Source organism: Ovis aries, chromosome 6 (genome assembly GCF_016772045.2).
Source record: "Ovis aries strain OAR_USU_Benz2616 breed Rambouillet chromosome 6, ARS-UI_Ramb_v3.0, whole genome shotgun sequence".
Lineage (NCBI taxonomy): Eukaryota > Metazoa > Chordata > Mammalia > Artiodactyla > Bovidae > Ovis > Ovis aries.
In genome coordinates, this window is record NC_056059.1 from 93,278,564 (window position 1) to 93,297,315 (window position 18,752).

General features: G+C 42.1%; 1 protein-coding gene and 1 long non-coding RNA gene across 3 annotated transcripts in view; one reads left to right on the top strand and one right to left on the bottom strand.

The window, feature by feature from the left end:
* Nucleotides 1-13,391: 13,391 nt before the first annotated feature.
* LOC132660012 (uncharacterized) lies at nt 13,392-16,025 on the bottom strand. 2 transcript variants are annotated; one of them, XR_009601157.1, is made up of 2 exons: nt 15,707-16,025; nt 13,392-15,183 (listed from the first exon to the last, which is right to left on the bottom strand). It is a non-coding gene; the product is annotated as an uncharacterized LOC132660012 (long non-coding RNA). The 2 variants fall into 2 exon arrangements; XR_009601156.1 differs by having other exon boundaries at nt 13,392-15,234.
* Nucleotides 16,026-16,210: 185 nt separating this feature from the next.
* The window catches only part of MRPL1 (mitochondrial ribosomal protein L1), a 70,060-nt gene continuing 67,518 nt past the window's right edge, over nt 16,211-18,752 (top strand). The window contains exon 1 of the mRNA XM_012180235.4: nt 16,211-16,263. Coding sequence (XP_012035625.2) covers nt 16,233-16,263 — 31 coding nt within the window. The 5' untranslated portion in view covers nt 16,211-16,232. The remainder of the gene's footprint in view (nt 16,264-18,752) is intronic.

The following is an 18,752-nucleotide window of genomic DNA, read 5'->3' on the forward strand; positions in this document are numbered from 1 at the left end:
ACAACGGCCTGGGCCTCTTCCTACGGTGGATCCTTGAGCACCAGCGTGTCTTACTCTCCCTAATATTCTGTAGCCCTCCCCAATGAAAAGGGTTCTGGAGAGTGATGTATTCTTATGTTTTCTTGAAGAATCATGTGTTTTATACCAGCTAAAATGGTTCAAACTAAGGAAAGAGAAGCAATTACCAGTACATATTTTAGAACCTAAATTATTACAGTTGAAAAGAAATTTTATTTAGTAAAAAATTTCCATTCTTATCTCTATACCCAGCCATTATCATTTTTCCTTTGCTTTTTGGAGAAGTCTATTTATTTTTCTAAATACAATCTATTTTTCCCCTGATGGGTCAGAATGCCAATTTCTCCCTCCCCTTGGGTTCCTGCATATCCCTTTATTTATTATTATTTTTTTCTGCATATCCCTTTAACCTGTTATGTTTTTGCTCTCATTTTTTACTCAGGTAGAACTCCATCATCTGACCCAGAGGAGCCAGAAAATAATCTGTTATTTAGCCATTAAAAAAATTAACCCTTAATGTGACTTTCCTGGTGCTCCAGAGGTTAAGACTCCATGCTTCCACTGCAGGGGGCATGGATTCCGCACCTGATGAAGTGTTAGTCACTCAGTCGTTTCTGACTCTTTGCGACCCCATGGACTGTAGCCCTTTAGGCTCCTCTGTCCATGGGATTCTCCAGGCAAGAATACTGGATTGGATAGCCATTCCCTTCTCCAGGGGATCTTCCTGACCCAGGGATTGAATCTGGTTCTCCTCCACTGCAGGCAGATTCTTTACCATCTGAGCCACCAGGGAAGCCCATACCTGATTGGTAACTATAAGATCCTACATGCAGCCTAGCATGGCCAAAAAAAAAATTTAAAAATTAACCCTCAACCATTATCAGTATTTGTTTAGGATACATTAACAAAGTGTCATTGAAGCTGATGAACTGCAATGAAGAGTCATGCACCACAAAATTGTTGTGGCTCCTATTTTCAGATGGAAAAACTGAGGCACTGGGTAGGGAAATGGCTTGCTGGGGTTGGCCATGCCACAAAAACCTGAACTGAATCACTGATTTCTTAATTATTAAAGGCCACTCCACTCTGAGTCTCTTTTCTTCCCATCCCATTCCTTACCATTCCCTCCAACACCACCACTATTCTACTTTTTCTTTCTTTTTTTTTTTTTTTCTACTTTTTCTGCTTGATAGTAGAAAAAGAAAAAGGTTAATCCAGGGCTTCCCTGGTGGCTCAGTGGTAAAGAACGCACCTGCCAATGCAGGAGATGCAGGTTGAATCCCTGGGTCAGGAAGATCCCTTGGAGGAGGAAATGGCAACCCACTTCAGTATTCTTGTCTGGTAAATCCCATGGATACAGGAGTCTGTTGGGCTACAGTCCATGGGGTCATAAAGAGTCAGACATGACTGAGTGACTAACACACACAGTAGCAACAATAGAAAAGCTTCTAGATAGAATAAAACAATTTAGACCAGAATAAGATGCTATTGTACATAGGCAAATACTGGAATATTTGATTTAATATTTTTCAGGTAAAAATGACAAAGAAATACCTATTTAATCTTAATAATGATTATTAGCCCCTTAGCAGACCCTAAGGTCAGAGTTTGAAGAGTTCAGCTTCAGTCTGACCTAATTTTAAAAAAGGCCCTGAAGGAGTGCCACAGCAAAATGTCAAGTTCACCTCTGAGTCTACAAAACAATCTAGCCACACAGCACAGAGGGAGGAAGAGAGTCACATCCTTTCAATACTTATTGCCTCCTCTCACTGTTCTACAAAAAGAAAACATCTTCCTGAGCATTACTTTGTTACTGTTGTCACTTTTCTCAGATTTATCACATTTTAAAAACACATCACCATGTTTTAGATAAATATTTCCAACACGTTTTACCTCTGAGTGCATTAGAGATTAAAAAAAAAAAATTCTAATTAGTGTTTTGTTGCTGCTTGTGATTTCCACCCTTGGCTTTGAAGATCAAAAAATAATAGTATGTGCTTACACATTATTTACTTTCTCCCACACACTCTGATATTATCTTGCCATTTTCTAATGTAGAACATTGGCATGAAAAATATTGAGTCATAGATGTTTGTGTGTATAGACACCAGAGTTTCAGGGTAGGCTTGAAGCTTTTGTGTGATGATCAAATGTACTGACTTTGATGATAGGTTCGAACACTACTTGGGTGGCCTTGGGCAACTCACTAACTTTGTTGAGTCTCAGTTTCTTCATCTGTAAAATGGGAATTAAGGAAGCTACTTAATGTAAAGTGCTTAGCATAAATGCCCAGCATGAACTATGTGTGTAATACATGTATTCTGTTGTTTACAAACATAGACTCTGGAGTTAGGCATCCTGGGTTCACATCCCAAATCAACTACATACTTACTGTGCTAATTACTGAACTCCTCAGTGTCTCTGTTCATTCATTTGTAGCCAGATTTTTTTTTCCTTTTGGTCTGTGAGGCATACATACCAGTAGTTCCCTGACCAGAGATTAAACCTGTGCCCCCTGCAGTGGAAGCATGGAGTCTTAACCACTGGACCACCAGGGAAGTTCCTGTAACCAGAAATTTAAGCAGAGAATTATAGAGAGGGTTTTTACATCTACCTTTTCAAACTGAGATTTCATGATGAAGGCTTTGCTACTAACGCTGGCAGACAGCTGTCAATTCATGTATCTTGACTAGAATAACTAGAGACCCATGATTTTAATTAGGTTTTTGTTTGTTTAGAAAATAAAGGCATTGACTGGTGAAAAACAGAATTTATTGTAGGGCTATATATGGTAGATAAGAATCTCACCAGAACACAGGGAGATGGACAGTGATACAGCAGGCTTGACAGAAACAGGAACTAAAGCAGCATCTGTCTTCCTCTCAGAGGCAAGTAGATCTCTTCATGAGATTTCAGCTTTTCCCAGCATTCTTACTCCATTCTGTTCTTGAAACCGACTGGCTTCTTGTGACTCTATTTAAGAATCATTTCTGCTTAATCATACCTTGCCTTTTAAGGTTTCTCTAGCCTTGAATCTACGCCATGACCTTACAGCTTGAGTTCTCCTGACCAAATGTTTGAAACTTTCATTTTCCAAAATCCAGTTTTGTAAGAAGGATGAGTGGTCCAGATTTTCTTTTCAAGCCAGACCACTGGCTACAGTATGAATGGACTTTCCTTGAGTCAGATGGTCTCCACTGATCCAAATAGCAGTGGCTTGGGGAATTTCATTTATGTGGCACAGGGAGGTTTCCAAGAGCAGCAGATATAGGCAGGGCAGGAAGTTAGTGATGTTTCTGGTATCTCCATTGGAAAATGGAGGTCATGGAGTTTATATTCAGAAATTTTGGAATCCACTTAAGTCTCAGTTCAGTCTCGTTCAGTTCAGTTGCTCAGTTGTGTCCGACTCTTTGTGACCCCACACACTGCAGCACACCAGGCTTCCCCGTCCATCGCCAACTCCTAAACCTTGCTCAAACTCATGTCCATTGAGTTGGTGATGCCATCCAACCATCTCATCCTCTGTCGTCCCCTTCTCCTCCTGCCTTCAATCTTTCTCAGCATCAGGGTCTTTTCCAATGAATCAGTTCTTCGCATCAGGTGGCCAAAGTACTGAAACTTCAGCTTCAGCATCAGTCCTTCCAATGAATATTCAGAACTGATTTTCTTTAGGATTGACTTGCAGTCCAAGGAACTCTCAAGAGTCGTCTCCAACACCACAATTCAAAAGCATCAGTTCTTCTGTGCTCAGCTTTCTTTATGGTCCAACTCTCACAGCCATACATGACTACTGGAAAAACCATAGCTTTGACTCTACACACCTTTGTCAGCAAAGTAATGTCTCTGCTTTTTAATATGCTATCTAGGTTGGTCATAGCTTTTCTTCCGAGGAGGAAGCATCTTTTAATTTCATGGCTGCAATCACCATCTGCAGTGATTTTGGAGCCCCAGAAAATAAAGTCTGTCACTGTTTCCATTATTTCCCCATCTGTTTGCCATGAAGTGATGGGACCCGATGCCATGATCTTTGTTTTTCAAATGCTGAGTTTTAAGCCAGCTTTTTCATTCTCCTCTTTCACTTTCATCAAGAGGCTCTTTAGTTGTTCTTCGCTTTCAGCTATAAGGGTTGTGTCATCTGCATATCTGAAGTTATTGATATTTCTAGGAAATGGCAACCCACTCCAGTGTTCTTGCCTGGAAAATCCCAGGGACGGGGGAGCCTGGTGGGCTGCTGTCTATGGGGTCGCACAGAGTCGGACACGACTGAAGTGACTTAGCAGCAGCAACAGCAATCTTGATTCCAGCTTGAGCTTCATCCAGCCTAGCATTTCACATGATGTACTCTGCATATAAGTTAAATAATCAGGTGACAATACACAACTTTGACATCCTTTCCCAATTTGGAAACAGTCCACTGTTCCATGAGTGGCTTTAACTGTTGCTTCTTGACCTGCATTCAGGTTTCTCAGGAGGTAGGTAAGGTGGTCTGGTATTCCCATCTCTTTAAGAATTTTCCACAGTTTGTTGTGATCTACACAAGTCAAAGGCTTTAGCATAGTCAATGAAGCAAAAGCAGATGTTTTTTTGGAATTTTCTTGCTTTTTCTACAATCCAACAGATGATGGCAATTTGATTTCTGGTTCCTCTGCCTTTTCTAAATCCAGCTTAAATCTGGAAGTTATTGGTTCACATACTGTTGAAGCCTAGCTTGGAGAATTTTGAAAATTTCTTTGCTAGGGTGTGAGATGAGAACAATTGTGTGGTAGTTTGGGCATTCTTTGTATTGCTTTTCTTTGGAATTGGAATGAGTCCCACTTAAGTTTATTCTTTCTATTAGGAAGTTCAGTTCAGTTCAGTCACTCAGTTGTGTCTGACTCCTTGTGACTCCATGAACCGCAGCACGCCAGGCCTCCCTGTCCATCACCAACTCCTGGATTTTACCCAAACTCATGTCCATTGAGTCGGTGATGCCATCCAACAGTCTCATCCTCTGTCATCCCCTTTTCCTCCTGCCCTCAATCTTTCCCAGCATCAGGGTCTTTTCAAATGAGTCAGCTCTTCACATCAGCGACTTATTCAAATGGTCTTGGCTTGAGACTAACGATGGAAACATGAATTTTGCTCCAGGATCTGTTTTAGTATCATTCTATTTAAAGTGTGGTGCATAGACTAGCCTAAGGAAGCATTATTATGAACAAAGCTAGTGGAGGTGATAGAATTCCAGCTGAACTATTTCAAATCCTAAAAGATGATGCTGTGAAAGTCTTGTACTCAATTTACCAGCAAATTTGGAAAAGTCAGCAGCGGCCACAGGACTGGAAAAGGCCAGTTTTTATTCCAGTCCCAAAGGAGGGCAATGTCAAAGAATGTTCAAATCACTGCACAATTGCACTCCTTTATATGCTAAAGAATCTGCCTGCAATACAGGAGACTCCAGTTCTATCCCTAGGTCAGGAAGATCCCCTGGAGAAGGGAATGGCAACCCACTCCAGTATTCTTGCTTGGGAAATGCCATGGACAGAGGAGCCTGTTGGGCTACAGTCCATGGGATTGCAAACAGTTGGACATAACTGATCAACTAACATGCACATGCTAACAAGGTAATACTCAAAATCCTGCAAGCTAGGCTTCAACAGGACGTGAACTGAGAACTTCCAGATGTACAAGCTGGATTTAGAAAAGTCGGAGTAACCAGAGGTCAAATTGCCAATATCTGCTGGATCACAGAAAAAGCAAGAGAATTCCACAAAATTCTATTTCTGCTTCACTGACTACACCAAAGCCTTTGGCTGTGTGGATCACAACAAAATGTGGAACATTCTTAAAGAGATGGGAATACCAGGCCAACTTAACTGCCTCCTGAGAAACCTGTATGCAGATCAAGAAGCAACAGTGAGAACCTGACATGGAACAATGAACAGGCCCAAAATTGGGAAAGGAGTATGTTACGGCTGTATATTGTCACCCTGATTATTTAGCTTATATGCAGAGTACATCACATGAAATGCTGGGCTGGATGAAGCTCAAGCTGGAATTAAGATTGCAGGGAGAAATATCAATAGCCTCAGATATGCAAAATGACACCACCTTAATGGCAGAAAGTGAAAAGGAACTAAAGAGCCTCTTGATGAAGGTGAAAGAGGAGAGTGAAAAAGCTGGCTTAAAACTCAACATTCAAAAAAAAGAATATTATGGCGTCTCATCCCATTACTTCATGGCAAATAGAATGGAAAAAATGGAAACAGTGATTATTTAATTTTCTGGGGCTCCAAAATAACTGTGGATGTTGACTGCAGCCATGAAATTAAAAGATACTTGCTCCTTGGAAAAAAAGCTATGACCAACCTACTGCTAAGTCACTTCAGTCATGTCCGACTCTGTGTGACCCCATAGATGGCACCCACCAGGTTCCCCTGTCCCTGGGATTCTCCAGGCAAGAACACTGGAGTGGGTTGCCATTTCCTTCTCCAATGCGTGAAAGTGAAAAGTGAAAGTGAAGTTCCTCAGTCGTGTCCGACTCTTCACAACCCCATGGACTACAGCCTATCAGGCTCCTCCATCCATGGGATTTTCCAGGCAAGAGTACTGGAGTGGGGTGCCATTGCCTTCTCCATGACAGCATATTAAAAAGCAGAGACATTACTTTGCTGACAAAGGTCTGTAGAGTCAAAGCTATGGTTTTTCTAGTAGGTATGTGCAGATGTGCGAGTTGGACCCTAAAGAAGGCTGCTAAGGAATTGATGATGGAGAGAGTTGACAGAATGTGGTCCACTGGAGAAGGGAATGGCAAACCACTTCAGTATTCTTGCCTTGAGAACCTCATGAACAGTATGAAAAGGCAAAATGATAGGATACCAAAAGAGGTACTCCCCAGGTCAGTAGGTGCCCAATATGCTACTGGAGGTCAGTGGAGAAATAACTCAAGAAAGAATGAAGGGATGGAGCCAAAGCAAATACAATACCCAGCTGTGGATGTGACCGGTAATAGAAGCAAGGTCCCATGCTGTAAAGAGCAATATTGCGTAGGAACCTGGAATGTCAGGTCCATGAATCAAGGCAAATTGGAAGTGGTCAAACAAGAGATGGCAAGAGTGAAGGTCAACATTCTAGGAATCAGAGAACTAAAATGGACTGGAATGGGTGAATTTAACTCAGATGACCATTATATCTACTACTGTGGGCAGGAATCCCTCAGAAGAAATGAGTAGCCATCACGGTCAACAAAAGAGTCCGAAACGCAGTACTTGGATGCAGTCTCAAAAACGACAGAATGATCTCTTCGTTTCCAGGGGAAACCATTCAATATCACAGTTATCCAAGTCTATGCCCCAACCAGTAATGCTGAAGAAGCTGAAGTTGAACGGTTCTATGAAGACCTACAAGATCTTTTAGAACTAACACCCAAAAAAGATGTCCTTTTCATTATAGGGGACTGGAATGCAAAAGTAGGAAGTCAAGAAACACCTGGAGTAACAGGCAAATTTGGCCTTGGAATGCGGAATGAAGCAGGGCAAAGACTAATAGAGTTTTGCCAAGAAAATGCACTGGTCATAGCAAACACCCTCTTCCAACAACACAAGAGAAGACTCTACACATGGACATCACCAGATGGTCAACACCGAAATCAGATTGATTCTATTCTTTGCAGCCAAAGATGGAGAAGCTCTATACAGTCAACAAAAACAAGACCAGGAGCTGACTGTGGCTCAGATCATGAACTCCTTATTACCAAATTCAGACTCAAATTGAAGAAAGTAGGGAAAACCGCTAGACCATTCAGGTATGACCTAAATCAAATCCCTTATGAGTATACAGTGGAAGTGAGAAATAGATTTAAGGGCCTAGATCTGATAGATAGAGTGCCTGATGAACTATGGAATGAGGTTCGTGACATTGTACAGGCGATAGGGATCAAGACCATCCCCATGGAAAAGAAATGCAAAAAAGCAAAATGGCTGTCTGGGGAGGCCTTACAAATAGCTGTGAAAAGAAGAGAAGAGAAAAGCAAAGGAGAAAAGGAAAGATATAAGCATCTGAATGCAGAGTTCCAAAGAATAGCAAGAAGAGATAAGAAAGCCTTCTTCAGCGATCAATGCAAAGAAATGGAGGAAAAGAACAAAATGGGAAAGACTAGAGATCTCTTCAAGAAAATTAGAGATACCAAGGGAACATTTCATGCAGAGATGGGCTCAATAAAGGACAGAAATGGTCTGGACCTAATAGAAGCAGAAAATATTAAGAAGAGGTGACAAGAATATACAGAAGAACTGTACAAAAAAGATCTTCAGGACCCGGATAATCACGATGGTGTGATCACTCACCTAGAGTCAGACATCCTGGAATGTGAAATCAAGTGGGCCTTAGAAAGCATCACTACGAACAAAGCTAGTGGAGGTGATGGAATTCCAGTTGAGCTGTTTCAAATCCCGAAAGATGATGCTGTGAAAGTGCTGCACTCAATATGCCAACAAATTTGGAAAACTCAGCAGTGGCCACAGGACTGGAAAAGGTCCGTTTTCATTCCAATCCCAAAGAAAGGCAATGCCAAAGAATGCTCAAACTACTTCACAATTGCACTCATCTCACATGCTAGTCAAGTAATGCTCAAAATTCTCCAAGCCAGGCTTCAGCAATATGTGAACCGTGAACTCCCTGATGTTCAAGATGGTTTTAGAAAAGGCAGAGGAACCAGAGATCAAATGGCCAACATCCGCTGGATCATGGAAAAAGCAAGAGAGTTCCAGAAAAACATCTATTTCTGCTTTATTGACTATACCAAAGCCTTTGACTGTGTGGATCACAATCAACTGTGGAAAATTCTGAAAGAGATGGGAATACCAGACCACCTGACCTGCCTCTTGAGAAACCCGTATGCAGGTCAGGAAGCAACAGTTAGAACTGGACACGGAACAACAGACTGGTTCCAAATAGGAAAAGGAGTCCGTCAAGGCTGTATATTGTCACCCTGCTCATTTACCTTATATGCAGAGTACATCATGAGAAACGCTGGACTGAAAGAAGCGCAAGCTGGAATCAAGATTGCCAGGAGAAATATCAATAACCTCAGATATGCAGATGATACCACCCTTATGGCAGAAAATGAAGAGGAACTAAAAAGCCTCTTGATGAAAATGAAAGAGGAGAGTGAAAAAGTTGGCTTAAAGCTCAACATTCAGAAAACGAAGATCATGGCATCTGGTCCCATCACTTCATGGCAAATAGATGGGGAAACAGTGGAAACAGTGTCAGATTTTTTTTTTTTTTGGGCTCCAGAATCACAGCAGATGGTGATTGCAGCCATGAAATTAAAAGACGCTTACTCCTTGGAAGGAAAGTTATGACCAACCTAGATAGTATATTCAAAAGCAGAGACATTGCTTTGCCGACTAACGTCCGTCTAGTCAAGGCTGTGGTTTTTCCAGTAGTCATGTATGGATGTGAGAGTTGGACTACGAAGAAGGCTGAGCGCTGAAGAATTGATGCTTTTGAACTGTGGTGTTGGACAAGACTCTTGAGAGTCCTTTGGACTGCAAGGAGATCCAAGCAGTCCATTCTGAAGGAGATCAACCCATCAACCCTGGGTTTTCTTTGGAGGGAATGATGCTAAAGCTGAAACTCCAGTATTTTGGCCACCTCATGCAAAGAGTTGACTCATTGGAAAAGACTTTGATGCTGGGAGTAATTGGGAGCAGGAGAAGAAGGGGACAACCGAGGATGAGATATCTGAATGGCATCACTGACTTGATGGACACGAGTCTGAGTGAACTCCAGGAGTTGGTGATGGACAGCGAGGCCTAGTGTGCTGCGATTCATGGGGTTGCAAAGAGTCGGACACGACTGAGAGACTGAACTGAACTGAACTGAAGGAATTGATGCTTTTGAATTGTGGTGCTGGAGAAGATGCTTGAGAGTTCCCGGGACAGCAAGATCAAACCAGTCAATCCTAAAGGAAATCAACACTGAATATTCATTGGAAGGACTGATGCTGAAGCTGAAGCTCCAATACTTTGGCGACCTGTTGCAAATGAGCCAACTCATCGGAAAAGATCCTAATGCTGGGAAAGACTGAGGGCAGGAGAAGGAGGCAACAGAAGATGAGATGGCTGGATGGCAACACTGACTCAATGAACATGAGCTTGAGTGAACTCTAGGAGACAGTGAAGGACAGGGAAGCTTGGTGTGTTGCAGTCCACAGGGGCTCAGAGAATTTGACATGACTGAGTGACTGAACATCAACATGGAACAGCAGTCTCAATATCACTTAGGAGCCAATAGATTTCCAAGAAAAAGTCATAATCCTAGGCTCCACCTTGGGCTTACTAAATTAGAATATATATATATTACGATTCCTGGATGATTTGTATTTATATTAAATTCTGAGAAGTGTGGCTCTAGAATTGGTTTAGAATAGGCCTTCTAAAGTGGCTTCCCTGGTGGCTCAGTGGTAAAGAATCTGCCTGCCAAGGCAGGAGACTGGGGTTTGATCCCTGGGTCAGGAAGATCCCCTGGAGAAGGAAATGGTAACCCACTCCAGTAATTTTTCCTGGGAAATCCTGTGGACAGAGAAGCCTGGTAGGCTACAGTCCATGGGGTCCCAAAAGAATTGGGCATAAGTTAGCGACTCAACAACAAAGGCCTTCTAAAAGTTATCGAAGGTTTTTACGAAGAAACTCCCAGTAGTGCTTTAGCCATGTGAGAACCAGCGTTAAGTTGTCAGAATTTTGTAAGTTGCATGATTTTATGTTTGGTAGCTTGAAATTAGCTATTCTGGGAATGTTTATTCCATGGAAATTGGCAAATACTATAAATTTGTGTGTTTTGTACTGGAAAGCCTATTGTCAAACATTTACCAGCATTCCACTGGAAAGTTCTAAATCTAATTCAATCTGGAATTAGAACAGTCTCCTAGGGATTGTTGGACACAGAAGCTCCCATATATGGAAGGGACAAGACAATGAGTTCCAATTCCTCAGCAAACTTTCAACCTTGTATGACAATATTATTCCAGATAGTTATTTCTTTATAAAAAACAATCTGAGGGACTTCCCCAGTGGTCAAGTGTCTAAGACTTCATGCTCCCAGTGCAGGGGCCCCAGATATGATACCTGGTCAGGGAGCCAGATTCCACATGTCTTCAATCATTAGACTGAAGACTCCAAGTGCTATAACTAAGACCTGGTGCAGCCACGGAAATAAATTAAAAAAAAAATCTGAGTATGAAGCACAAGGAGGGAGGGGAATGTAGGAGTTGGTAATACTCAAAATCTAGATAGGCAGGTGGGCAGACACTGAAGATTCTCCCTGCTGACAGCTGGACAGCTTTGGGGCTGAAACCCAGACATGGAATAGCAGTTTCCAAATTGAGAAGACAAGGGTGAGTAGATTCTGGTCCTGGAGACATATCACTTGGGGAAATTTATTACTTGTATTACACTGAATATAAAATTGTTAAACAGAATGACTCCTTTCCAAGTTAATGGTAGGTATGGATGTAAATGTTTCCTGATATAATATAGGGAGTGGATTTTAAAGTGTTATCTCTAGACTAGTGCATCAGCATCACCCAAGAACCTACTGTAAATGCAAATTAATGAGCTTTGCCCTAGACCTACCAGATCAGAAACTCTGGGGAGTAGAGAACAGTGAGTTGAGTTTTAGCAAGCCTTCAGGTGATTCTTTTACACACTCCTGAAGCAGGAAATGTAGAGTTCCTTTTTTTGTTCAATCAGAGGATCCATTTTCAACTTGAACCCCAAATGCAAAGTGACTCTTCTTGCAAAGGAGTTTCTGGCACAACTGGAAGATAGGTGAGGAAGGCAGAGAACACAGATTAAGAGAACTACAGGGCTGGGCAAATATTAAGAAACTTTTCCCAGGGAAATTAGCCAGGCAGGCAAGCGCCTGGCATGATGCCAAGACTCCTGGAGAGTAAAAACCTTCCTGGAAATCAACTGAGAAAAGTTGCTTCAACGTGAACTTTGAGGAAGTGCATAAATACTTGCAGTATTTCTGCAAATACTAATAAAAGTTCTCATTTAAAGAAGGTGACATCCTAGCACACATGGGAATAAGAACAACATGTATCAATTAAGAATTATGCAGATATTGGAAGAAAGGGTACTAGAACAGTTTGCTTCAGTTTGCTTCTCTGTTTAAGAGCTGTCACTGGTTCCTTAATATAATGACAACATTTAAAGATAAGTACTTCAGCAAATATCTCATTATTAGCCCTGTATCACAGGTAAGGTAATTGAGCCCCAGAAAGGTATAGTAACTTGCCCCAAGTCACACAGCTAGAAAGTGATGATCAGTTCAGTTCAGTTCAGTTCAGTCGCTCAGTCATGTCCGACTCTTTGCTACCCCATGAATTGCAGCACGCTAGGCCTCCCTGTCCATCACCAACTCCCGGAGTTCACTCAGACTCACATCCATGGAGTCAGTGATGCCATCCAGCCATCTCATCCTCTGTACTGGATTCAAATCTAAGAAGTTTTGTCCCAGAGCACCACTGCTTAAGCAAAAGTGCTCTATTGTTTCTCTTTAATGAGAACGTCATTAAGTCTTACATATTCAAAGGCTTGGAGTTCCCATTTCAGAGGGTGCATTTCTGTGGTTTTTACATGTCTCAAGCTAAATAACCTCTTTATATATTTTTGTATAAGGACTCTGGACCCTACCTGTCTGATGCTATCAAGTTCTGACTGACAATCAGGTGAGCTACACCTCCACAGGACATTGTTTCAATAAGGCTACCACTACTGTAAGCATATTACACGCCACTCTGAATCCACATATTGGATGTTTAAATTCTCTTGTTATAATATAAGACATAAAAGTCAAACACATGGGGGCCAACTGATTCCAACTATGAAAAGGAAGGGATGTTGAATCAAAGGACCAGCCCCTCTAATTTGGATGTTTGCATTTTGTCTGAGATAAATTAGGTGAACTTGCTCTAAGTCTGGCATTTACCCTCAAATGAAATTCATTTTTAAGCATCATGAGAGCAATGGCTATTTTATTCACCCTATGTATGGAGAGTCAAAGGGCACTGCTTGTCACGTGGTAGGCACTCAGGTATTTGTGAAAGGAAGGGAAGAAAGGTAAGGAGGGAGAGAAAAAAGAAAGTTATAAAGGTATATTAAATGTCTTTGAATCTTTTTGTATAACAGCCATAAATGTGTGTGTAACCTTTGAAGTAACTGTATAGGTGTTGACAAGCCAGGCCAACAAAGTAGAAGAAAACATATTTCATGTAGAGGAGTACAATATACAAATATGAAATAAACTGTTCATGAAATTTCTACTTTGATCCAGTCCTACGGGCAGCTTCATGGAAGCAAGCTTGCAAGTCAATAATTCATACATATGTATAATGACTTATTTAACAAATATTTATTGAGAGCCTCCTACCTGCCAGGCAGGTAGTATGTGCTGAGGTCACAAAAATAAGTAAGACACCATTTCTGGCCACAAGAACTCAGACAATTAGTGGGAAAAACATACATGGTGGTGATGGTCACACAACTCTAAATTAAAAACCATTGAGTTACACAATTTAGATTGGTGAATTGTATGGTATGTGAATTACACTTCGATAAAACTGTTTAAACAGATAAAAACAGGTATAAGCCTTGTACAAAACCAGGAGTTCAGTCGCTCAGTCGTGTCCGACTCTTTGTGACCCCATGAATTGCAGCACGCCGGGCCTCCCTGTCCATCACCATCTCCCGGAGTTCACTCAGACTCACGTCTGAGTCAGTGATGCCATCCAGCCATCTCATCCTCTGTCGTCCCCTTCTTCTCCTGCCCGCAATCCCTCCAAGCATCAGAGTCTTTTCCAATGAGTCAACTCTTCCCATGGTCAAAGTACTGGAGTTTCAGTTTTAGCATCATTCCTTCCAAAGAAATCCCAGGGTTGATCTCCTTCAGAATGGACTGGTTGGATCTCCTTGCAGTCCAAGGGACTCTCAAGAGTCTTCTCCAACACCACAGTTCAAAAGCATCAATTTTTCAGCACTCAGCCTTCTTCACAGTCCAACTCTCACATCCATACATGACTACTGGAAAAACCATAGCCTTGACTAGATGGACCTTAGTCGGCAAAGCAATGTCTCTGCTTTTGAATATACTATCTAGGTTGCTCATAACTTTCCTTCCAAGGAGTAAGCAGTCTTTTAATTTCATGGCTGCAGTCACCATCTGCAGTGATTTTGGAGCCCCCCAAAATAAAGTCTGACACTGTAACCACTGTTTCCCCATCTATTTGCCATGAAGTGATGGGACCGGATGCCATGATCTTCGTTTTCTGAATGTTGAGCTTTAAGCCAACTTTTTCACTCTCCTCTTTCATTTTCATCAAGAGGCTTTTTAGTTCCTCTTCACTTTCTGCCATAAGGGTGGTGTCATCTACATATCTGAGGTTATTGATATTTCTCCTGGCAATCTTGATTCCAGCTTGCGCTTCTTTCAGTCCAGCGTTTCTCATGATGTACTCTGCACAGAAGTTAAATATGCAGCGTGACAATATACAGCCTTGACGTACTCCTTTTCCCATTTGGAACCAGTCTGTTGTTCCATGTCCAGTTCTAACTGTTGCTTCCTGGCCTGCATATAGGTTTCTCAAGAGGCAGGTCAGGTGGTCTGTATTCCCATCTCTTTCAGAATTTTCCACAGTTGATTGTGATCCACACAGTCAAAGGCTTTAGCATAGTCAATAAAGCAGAAATAGATGTGTTTCTGGAACTCTCTTGCTTTTTCCATGATCCAGCGGATGTTGGCCATTTGATCTCTGGTTCCTCTGCCTTTTCTAAAACCACCTTGAACATCAGGGAGTTCATGGTTCACGTATTACTGAAGCCTGGCTTGGAGAATTTTGAGCATTACTTTACTAGCATGTGAGATGAGTGTAATTGTGCAGTAGTTTGAGGATTCTTTGGCATTGCCTTTCTTTGGAATTGGAATGAAAACTGACCTTTTCCAGTCCTGTGGCCACTGCTGAGTTTTCCAAATTTGCTGGCATATTGAGTGCAGCACTTTCACAGCATCATCTTTCGGGATTTGAAACAGCTCAACTGGAATTCCATCACCTCCACTAGCTTTGTTCATAGTGATGCTTTCTAAGGCCCACTTGACAAAACCAGGAAGAGGTGGCCATAACTCAGCCTGGGAAGGGAAGAGGCAGCCTTCATCAATGAATAGAGCCTGAGCTGAAATCTTAATTGAAAAAAAAAAAAAGTTACCTAGGTGATATGGTACAGGACGTTCCAGAGAGGACAGAATGAACAAAGGCATGGAAGTGAGAAACAGGGTTATGTGTACGCGGTTGGGGGTCGGAGTTGGGGTGGGGGGCTGGGCCGTTGGCAGGGTTTTAAGGCCAGGGAGGTAGGCGGAGGCCAGAAGCGAGCTCGAGGTAGTCGTGAGAGGGTTTTATTTAAACTGTAAAGTGTTACAATTCGTGATCAGATTTGTTTTAGATAAGCCACACTGTCAGCTGTGACGTAATGGAAAGGATGCTGACTCCCCCCTCCCCCCGCCCTCCCGTCAGAATAACCCGTGCGTAGGGCTTGGGTCTGCCATTTTAAAGCTAGAAGTGTTATATAAATTTGTCGTTCTGGTAGTCGATTGAGCCTAAGGGCATGGTTTGTCAGCAGGGGGAACAGGGAGAGTTGCTTAATGTTCAGATTACCTTAAAACCACGCTGATCCTGCGATGAGTGAAAAAGAGTTTGTCAGTGAGTGGGACACAGCCTGGCTAATTTTTAAGAAGTCTTTACAAGGCTGGAAATGTGGTGGTGAGAGCAGATTTTCTGCTTGTCGTATTCTCCTGGGTACTCTCACAATTTATTAAAATGATCGTTCTAAGTACGCTTACAGAATCAAATAAATAAAAAGGAATAAAATAGTTGGAGCATCGCCAACAGGACCGCATTTTCCAGGAAGGGCAGATTTTCCCTGAAGGAGGTTGAACTGTCGACCCGGAACCACGAAACACAGGCACGAAGGACTGACGGGAACACCGCCACGGGGCACCCTGCAGTCCCCTCCCCTGCCCCCCCTCCTTGCCGGCTCGAAAGTCTACTTTCGTTCCCGCCCCTTTCCTCTTGGGCTTTCGAATCCCTTCCCCCTCCGCCATTTCCGGATGGGAACCTTTGTGAATTTCTTTCACTTTGAAGCGTGGGACCGATTTCGTCAACACAATCCGGAGTGGTTAACATGGCGGCGGCCGTAAGATGCTTCGGTAGAGGTAAAACAGAGGGTCAGCTGGGTTTGCGAGGAAAAATAGTTCTGGCGCGGGGTCTTCTGTGGCTATGCAGTGCAAGCCGGTCACTCTTACATGCGGGTCTGCACTGAGGGCTTGATAAGCCTCTACTTTTTCTCGGCTCTAAGTTCTCCAAAGGGTCGTTGCTACTCAAAAGCGACCTCATAGAGGTTTTCACGCCTTTCTGTAGCTGTCCACCCTAGGACTGGAGTGGCAGGGGGATGTACATGGACATCCTTCCAGCCGCCGTAGGGAAGGAGGCAGAGACATGGTTTTGTCTCCGATGCTGGAGATGTGGGCTGCGGGGATGGAGAGGAGAGGAGTTGGAATCAAAGGTTATCATTCTCTCCTTGCCACCTTTTCTTCTCAGTGCTCTCAGGATGCCTTACTCTCTTAATTTCCTTTTTATCTCACCTGTCGTTTGCACCATTACTTTGCTGGTTCGTTTTCCTATTTCCAATCTCATACCTTGGAATGCCTCAGGAGGCAGGATTCTCCATCCTTCATCCTCATGTCTTTGTATCTGAATTCACTCCTTTGGGGATCTCATCCAAGTTCTGTGGTTTGACTATTGTCTGTATCTTAATGGCTCTCAAAATTGTCTACAATAAGGACTTGAGCTGTAGATTCTTAAACTACTCTCTATTCTAGATCTCCAATTGTATATCTAATCAGCACTTACCTAGAATCAAACTCATTGTCATGACCTGGAGTCTTCCCCATCTCATTTGATGGTAACTTCATCCTTTCAGTTGCCCAGACACAAACCCTCAGAATATTCTTGACTCCTCTTCTTTTCCCTCACACTTCACATTAAGTAGTTGGCAGATCCTTTTGGTTTTACCCTCAAAATAAATCCAGAATCTGGCTGCTGCTTACTACACTGAAACGACCTTCCAGGCCATTATCACCCCTGACCTAGATTTCTCTACAATTTACCCTCAACAAGTAGTCAGATTGGTTCTTTAAGAACATAAGTCACATCACGTTGCTCCTATGCTCAGAATTCCTCAAAACCTCCTCATTTTTGTAAGTCTTAAGTCTTTAGAATAACCAATAGCTGTGCTGTCCTTTTTGTTATCAGTGATTGAGCACTTTAAATATGGCTAATCTGAATGAGTGTATTAAACATGTTAGATTTTGAGGACGTGGTACCAAAAGGTAAAATATCTCAATAATTTTTCTATATTAAAAACATGTTGAAATAATATTTTGGCTATCGGTTGTAATAAAATATGTTAATTTTTATTATTAATTAACTTCATTGGTTTATTTTTTTTTTACCCTTTTAAAAATTGTGGCCATTAGAAAGTTATTCCTGTGGCTTACATTATACCTCTGTTTGACAGCACTGACCTAGGGTCTTCCATGTCATTTGGTGCCTTACCTTCTCCTCCCTCCACTCACCCACTTTACCACCCTGAGCTCTTTTTTCTCTTCTTTACTCATTGTACTCACAGCAGCTTTTTTGTTCCATAAACACACCAAAAACATTCCTTTGTTGGGAGGACTTTTTCTCTCAAGTGGAATGGGCCTGGAACAGTTTTTCTAGGTATTTGCATTACTGACTTTTTTCAATTGTTTCAAGCCTTTGCAAAAGTGTCACCTTTTTAAAAGGGCCTACCTTAACCTTCTTATTTAAAATTAGAACCAACTTTCCCCTTGATTCTCAATTCCTTTTACCCAGAGGGTTTCGCACTGAAGTGCAAAAGTGAAAAGACTTGCTCATTTGTGTCCACTCTTTGTGACCCCATGGACTGTAGCCCACCAGGCTCCTCTGTCCATGGGATTCTCCAGGCAAGAATACTAGGGTGGGTGGTCATTCCCTTCTTCAGGGGATCTTCCTGACCCAGCAATTGAACTCAGGTCTCCTGTATTGCAGGCAGATTCTTTACTGTCTGAGCCACTAGGGAAGCCTCAGGGTTTCCCATTACCACTACCCTGTTATGTATGTTAGTATTGCTTCTCCCTACTACGATGTAAGCTCCATGAGCAAAGGGATTTTGTTCGTTCTGTTTATGAAATACTTAAAGCAGTGCTAGCACATTGTTTCATTGGCATAATCATTGTCCAATAAATGATGAATGAATACATGGATCTTCAACAAAATGCCACTCCTCTTTCATACGTTGTAAATTCAAGCTGCTTTTAGAAAAGGCAGAGGAACCAGACATCAAATTGCCAACATCCTCTGGATCATCGAAAAAGCAAGAGAGTTCCAGAAAAACATCTATTTCTGCTCTATTGACTATGCCAAAGCCTTTGACTGTGTGGATCACAATAAACTGGAAAATTCTTCAAGAGATGGGAATACCAGACCACCTGACCTGCCTCTTGAGAAACCTGTATGCAGGTCAGGAAGCAACAGTTAGAACTGGACATGGAACAACAGACTGGTTCCAAATAGGAAAAGGAGTCCGTCAAGGCTGTGTATTGTCACCCTGCATATTTAACTTCTATGCAGAGTGCATCAT